This window comes from Chiloscyllium plagiosum, unplaced genomic scaffold (assembly GCF_037043375.1).
Source record: "Chiloscyllium plagiosum isolate Xiang-an unplaced genomic scaffold, Cpla_swu_hap1 HiC_scaffold_34, whole genome shotgun sequence".
Lineage (NCBI taxonomy): Eukaryota > Metazoa > Chordata > Chondrichthyes > Orectolobiformes > Hemiscylliidae > Chiloscyllium > Chiloscyllium plagiosum.
In genome coordinates, this window is record NW_028270172.1 from 17,049,316 (window position 1) to 17,056,194 (window position 6,879).

At 44.4% G+C, this 6,879-nt stretch overlaps 1 protein-coding gene across 4 annotated transcripts in view; it reads right to left on the reverse strand.

Annotated features, from left to right (window-relative positions):
• Positions 1-3,465, reverse strand: part of ripk1l (receptor (TNFRSF)-interacting serine-threonine kinase 1, like) — a 74,508-nt gene extending 71,043 nt beyond the window's left edge. For 2 of the 4 annotated variants that reach the window (XM_043719459.2, XM_043719460.2), the window contains exon 1: positions 3,128-3,465. In XM_043719459.2, the coding sequence (XP_043575394.2) occupies positions 3,128-3,372 (245 nt within the window). In that variant the 5' untranslated portion in view covers positions 3,373-3,465. The remainder of the gene's footprint in view (positions 1-3,127) is intronic. The other 2 variants (XM_043719458.2, XM_043719461.2) reach the window with 2 other exon arrangements.
• Between the last annotated feature and the right edge of the window lie 3,414 nt (positions 3,466-6,879).

The window sequence follows — 6,879 nt, forward strand, 5'->3', positions numbered from 1 at the left end:
ATGCATTTCCAGTCAGGATGGTGGGGAACTCATAGGTACTGATGTCCCTATGTATCTGCTGCCATTGTCCTTCTAGTGGTGCTGGGTTTGGAAAATCTTTCTCAGGTGACTTAAGATTTTCTGCAGCATTGCTTTTAAATGCTACACACTCCAAACTGCTACCACAGGTCAGTGGTGGAGGGAGTGACTGTTTTGGATGTGGTATCAATCAATTGGGCTGCTTTGTCCTGGATGATACCAAGCTTCCTGGAACTGCTAGTCACGCGGGGAGCATTTCATCACACTCCTAACTTGTGCTTTGTAAACGGTGAACAGACTTTGAGGAGTTAAGTGGTGAATTGCTCACAGGAATCCTAACCTCTAACTTGTTCTTGTTACCACAATATTTGTATGGCTAGTCCAGTTGAAGTTCTGAACAATGTTCACAGAATCATAGAATCCCTACAGTATGGAAACAGGCCATTTGGCCCAACAAGTCCACACTGACCCTCTGAAGAGTAACCCAACCAGACCCATTCCCCCTACCCTATATTTATCTCAACTAATGCACCTAACCTACACATTTCTGAATACTCTGGACAATTTAGCATAGCCAATTCACCTAACCTGTACATCTTTGGACTGTGGGAGGAAACTGGAGCACCTGGAGGAAACCCATGCAGACACGGGGAGAATGTGCAAACTCCACACAGACAGTCGCCTGAGGCTGGATTTGAACCCGGGTCCCTAGCGCTGTCAGGCAGCAGTGCTAAGCACTGAGCCACAGAATGTCGATATTACGGGATTCAGTGAAGGTAGTGTCATTCACTGTAAAACGGCAATTGTTACATTCTTTCTTGTTGGAGATGATCATTGCTTGGCATTTCAATGGCACAAAGGTTACTTGCCACTTGTCAGCTCAAGCCTGACTATTGTTCAGATCTTGCTGCATTTGAACATGAGTCGAAAAAAGTGGCGCTGGAAAAGCACAGCAGGTCAGGCAGCATCTGAGGAGCTGAGCAGTTGATGTTTTGGATTTGAACACTGACTACTTCGGTATCTGAGGCATTGCAAATAGTGCAGAACATTGTACAATCATCAGCAAATACCCCCACTTCTAAGCTTATGATGGTGACAGGTTGGACCTAAAACACTTGCCTGACGAACTCCTGCAGAGACATCCTGGAGCTGAGATGATTAACCTCTAACAATCACAACCATCTTCCTTTGTGCAAAGTATAATACCAACCGGTGGAGAAAACTCTGCCCAATTCTACCAAGCCTAGTTTTGCTCGGGCTTTTTCGTGCCACACAGTAGAAAGACATGCTGATCTATGGCCTCACACTTCCACAAAGGGCAGCAACTTGGACAGTTTAACAATGCTTCAGTACTTTCGCTAGAAGATAAAGCTAGACCATGTGCTTAGGTTTCAAGAATGGAGCTCGAAGTCACAATCTTATCTTATTACATAACAGGAAATCAGGAGTAAGCAATTTACCACCAGGCCTGCTCTGACTGGTACAATTGTGGCTGTCACTTTATTGCCTGCTGCCTATACTTTGTCAATCAAAAATCTGTCCAGTTCAGGCTTGAGTATATTCGATGACTCAGCCGCCAAAGTTTCCTGGAGAGGAAGAAGGTATTGTATTGAATGGCACAGTAGGTTCAAAGGGCTGAATGGTCTACTACTCTGCTTTGTATTGGCCTGTACCTGTATTTTTGTTTTTGCTGCTGTTTACCTGTTATTTACTTATCTATGCTACTTAACTCTGTGATCTGTCTGTATTGCTCGCAAGACAAATCTTTTCACTGTGCCTCAGTACACGTGACAATAAATTCAATTCAATTGGTTTCTATGATTCAATGTTCCATCCCAGAAATCCACCCAGTGAATTTCTCTGAACTGCTTCAAACATAAACTTCCTAATGGAGAATGTTGAAAATTCCACACAGTACTCTCTGCCTCCTTGGTAAAGCTGAGACTAAAGCTATTGATTTTACTGTGAAGTGATTGAACATTTGAATATATTCATTTTTATAACCAGGTGAGATTGCATATCTCAACTCTGGTAACAGTTCAGAGGAAATGAATGGATTAAATAGTAGGTAAGCTACCAGGTAAGGCCAACGTTGAGATGATTCAAATCAAAGTAAAAAGTACTCCCGCCATCAGTGAAGTCATGATGTGGAGGTGCCGATGTTGGACTTATGCGGACAAATTTAAAAATCACACAACACTGGGTTATAGTCCAACAGGTTTATTTGGAAGCACTAGCCTTTCAGAGCACTGCTCCTTCGTCGGGTAGCTAGTTAGAGAGACTTTTGATTGACAAGCAATAAAGTGAGGGCCACAGTTATATCAGCCAAAGGGATGTAGGAGCAGTGCTCTGAAAACTAGTGTCGTGTGATTTTCAACTTCATCAATGAAGTGACCAAAAAAAAAGGCACAGTTAGATGGCTACAAGAGTGATTGAAACAGCTCATCTCCAGCCTCTTTGGAGTTTGGTTTCAGCACACAGGAAATAGAAAGAAGTTTTATTTGGGGGTGTATAGCAGTTGTTTGGGGAATGGAAGGATTATGTTTGGGAGGAGAATGGGGGGTTTGTGTTCAGGAGGGGGAGATGTAATGGGCAGGTGGGGGGACGTTGGTGGGGTGAACTATGTTTGGGAGGATGAGGAAAAGTAGTATCTATGGGAGGTGGGTTGTGTTCAGGAGATTTTGGGGGGGGGGGGGGCGGTTGTGATCTGGAGTGGGTCGGGGAAGGTGTGGTGGGGGTGCTGATTCCCCAACATCTCATGAGCTGTAAAACAGAAACTGTCTCGACTCTCCCTTGCGCAGTGAATCGCCATTACCTTCCCACCCGGAAAGGCAAGTTCGGCGCCACATTGCCAAGTGCTGGGGCCGGCAGGAGGGGCCGAATAGCCACGGGGGGCAATGAGGGAGGGGGGGGGGGGTTCCTATAGGGAAATCACCGCGGTTCTCGGTATCGCTCTGTCAGCCCAACCCCGGCCCAGCGCAGCCCCGGGCGGAGTGAAAGAGTGGAGCCTCCTGAACCCTCTCTCCTTCCCTCCCTGACCCTCGTCCCCTTCCCTCTGCCTGGGGGAATGGGCTCTCGGGGCTCTCCAGCCTCTTCCAGGTGTCCTTACCTGTCCGGCCTGTGCCAGGGAGACCAGCTCCATTGCTCTAGCCGCCGTTGTTCCTTCCTGCCTACGTCTTCTTCCGTGTTGAACAAGAAACTTGGAGCTCCGCCTATTTGGGAAATGCCCTGCCACAAGATCAAGCTCGAGTTTAATGTCGAGCCGCTATAATGTTGGTCAAAAATCACACAACACCAGGTTATCGTGCATTTTGGGTTTGTCTGAAAACACCAGCTTTCGGAGCGCTGCTTCATCAGGTGCCAGTGAGGCTGGAAGACTTTAGACGCAGAATTTATAAGGAAACGATCAAAGGGTCATACAACTCATGCGGTAGAATTGAAGACGCAGAAGATGGCTCTTAGATCTTTATTCAGTTAGAATGGAGGTGCAGGTTTCGATTGATTAATATGCAAATCCCAGAATTTCTTTCTAGTCATTGCCCTGAGAAAATGTAAGGTGTTATCAATATAAAAGCCTCTGGTCAGACAATGTATTTTAGGCGTGAGGTGTTGCTTGGAATCTGCCTGTGTTTTTTATTTCCAAAGTAGGAGTTTATAAAATGCCGCATTGACTGACTGTCTACAAATTGTGTACCTTTTGAACAAAATAGGTTACTATCGTGGTCATTGTGTGTGTGCGCTGTGTATCTCCAACTTACTTGTTGGTATTTGAGACCAGAAATTCTTCTTCTTCACCCAGAGAGTAGTGGACATAAAGAGTCATAGAGATGTACAGCATGGAAACAGACCCTTCGGTCCCACCCATCCATGCCGGCCAGATATCCCAACCCAATCTAGTCCCAACTGCCAGCACCTGGCCCATATTCCTCCAAACCCTTCCTATTCATATACCCATCCAAATGCCTCTTAAATGCTGCAATTGTACCATCCTCCACCACATCCTTTGGCAGCTCATTCCATACACGTACCACCCTCTGAGTGAAAAAGTTGCATATCCTTCATTGCATTAGAGCCAGTCTTAATACCAGAAACTTGGCTTTTTGTGCTATGTTCCCCTGAGAATCCATCATCCCCTACATTTTCCAAAACACCATACCTGTTTGAAATGGGTATATCCACAAAAGACTTCTGCACTAGCTGCCAGCTCTCTTGCCCTTCCTGGAGTTAATCCATCTATGTGACTGTATCTGAGACTTTTCCCCCTTCCAAAACTGCTATCCATCACATACTGTTGCAAATTCCTCATCGCTTCTATCTGTCTCTCCAACCGATCCACTCGATCTGATAAGATTCGCATCCAACAGCATTTATGGCAGATATAATCCACAGTGACCCTTAAACTCTCTTTAAACTCCCACATCTGACAAGAAGTACATATCACTGCAAAGGCCATTTTTGCTCCTTCACAATCTACAGACCCAGAAAGTAACATTGTCTTATTCCTCTACAAACACTGCCCCAGGTTAAATTAATAGCTATGGCTTATATTTTAAGTTTAATCAAGAGACTTATCTCCAAAAACATATAATCAAGAAAGAATCCACTATTCTCACTACTGCAGCCTCTCTCTTGGACAGACTCAAAACAACAATTAACTTATCTGATTCTGTGCTGTGAACTTGGCCCAACAGTTCCTCCAAGATTAGTTGTGAATTTCACTGTTTGTTAATTTTCCCAGATGCACTCCGATGTCCAGCGATACACGAAATCAAACAGCAAAGGCGGAAACTGTGCAAGTTTTCTCTCTCTCTCTCTCTCTCTCTCTCTCTCTCCTGCACTGTCCTCACCATGTGCTTCCTTTGTCTGCTTTTCTCCCTTTTAAAACTGCTGTTGTTTTGACTTTTTTTCCCCAAAGTTCCAAAACAACGCAACAGCATATAAAACAGTAATTGCTGCTCCTGGAATTGGAGGAAATCACCTCCAACACCTAAAATACCTCAAAAAAAGGAGCAGCTCTTAAGGCCAGAAATTTTTCCTGTCCTCCATCTTGGATTACCCAGAAGGCAGTGGAGGCCAAGTCTCTGGATACTTTAAAGGAAGAGATGGATAGAGCTCTTAAAGATAGTGGAATCAAGCATTATGGGGATAAGGCAGGAACAGGATACTGATTGAGGATGATCAGCCATGATCATAATGAATGGTGGTGCTGGCTCGAAGGGCCTACTTGTGCAGCTATTGTCTATTGAAATCTAGAAATGTGCATTTCATTGTTAACTCTGTTGTCTCCCATTTCTGCAGATGACTTCAATGTGTGGAAACAAGTTTTCTTTGGCCAGGAAATGCTGACCCTTTGAAATTAGCAGTTCCAGTAAAAGCAGATATTATCAATTTTAGATCAAATTGTGCGGTGACAATGTTTAAGTCTCCTTTATTGTACCACGTTGTTTAAAAACTCTTAAACTTCTGATACTACTTCCCTATACTGAGTGAGGTCCAACTATACTATCACTGAGACCTGCCATTATAATTGAAAGTTGCTCCTTGCTTGTGGTGCACCCAGCATTCTGTAAAGGAGGTTGTGACCCTGAAGTTCCTTTTGGCGTCTGAAAGAACCTTAGTGGATGGGGGACAGTTATCAGCAGAGGGACAAACTTCATTAGATTCTGAAACCTCCCTGGGGGTTACCAGTGAACATTGCATGGTGTAGAAATCTACCTGTGATCAGGAGCGATCTGAATGGAGTATTGATGTGGCAGTGCCAATGTTGGACTGGGGTGGACCAAGTTGGAAATCACCCACACCAGGTTGTAGTCCAATACGTTTATTTGGAAGTACAAACTTTCAGAACGCTGCTCCTTTGTCAGGTAGCTAGCAATCTAGGTTTGTTCAATATATTGCAGCAGTGTATTATGACACTACGCTCTTTTGCTATAAATTCTGTGTCCTATGATCCTACTCCATTAGCTACCTCACGAAGGAGTAGCACTCCGAAAGCTTGTACTTCCAAATAAACCTGGAAGTTGGACTGTAATCTGGTGTTGTGTGATTTTAAATGGATGGAGTAGCTAGGGAGAAACTATTCCCAATAGTGAGAAGATCAGAAATAAGAGGGCATTGATTTAAAGCAATTGGTAAAAGATGCAAAAACTCCATGAGTGTTTTCACACAACAAACCGTTAAGTTCTGGAACATCTGTGTGCTGCAAACAAGCTCAATTGAAGCATTCAACAGGGAATTATTCAGTTCATAGTGGGCCGAAGGGCCGTTCCTGTGCTGTACAGTTCTATCTGAAAAGGGAGAGTGTCAGGATTACAGGGAGAAGGTGGGAAAAAGGTGCTGAGTGAATTGTTCTTTCAGAGTTGGTGCAGACAGACCAGGCTGAACAGTCCCCTATGCTCTGACAATTCTCTAATTCTGTGAGTCAAAGGTACCGTTCCTGATGACAATAAGTTCCTCTTTCCCCAGCTCCGTTCCAATCCCAGGTCATTTCCCCAACAATGGGATGCTGGACTGGGCAGGGCAGAGCCTATAATGACCTATTGCTGGAGGCTGATAGTCTGCCTCCAGGTTCCCAGAGATGGTGGGGAACAGTGCAGTTGCCTAGAGGCAGATGAAGAAGGTAGTAATCCATGCGGACTTAGAGACGTTCCTTCCTAGCTTCAGTCACAGCCACTGACTGCCCTGTGGAGAGCTTTTCCCCATTCCCTCCAACAATATAAAGGGGCTTTTATATTTTAGAATTTGAAATTATATTGATCTAAAATGTTAAGTCTGTTGCTGTACAAACTGCCTGACCAGCTGAGTATTTCCAACATTTTTTGTTATATTTCATATTTCTGGGGGTATCTTATTTATTTACCA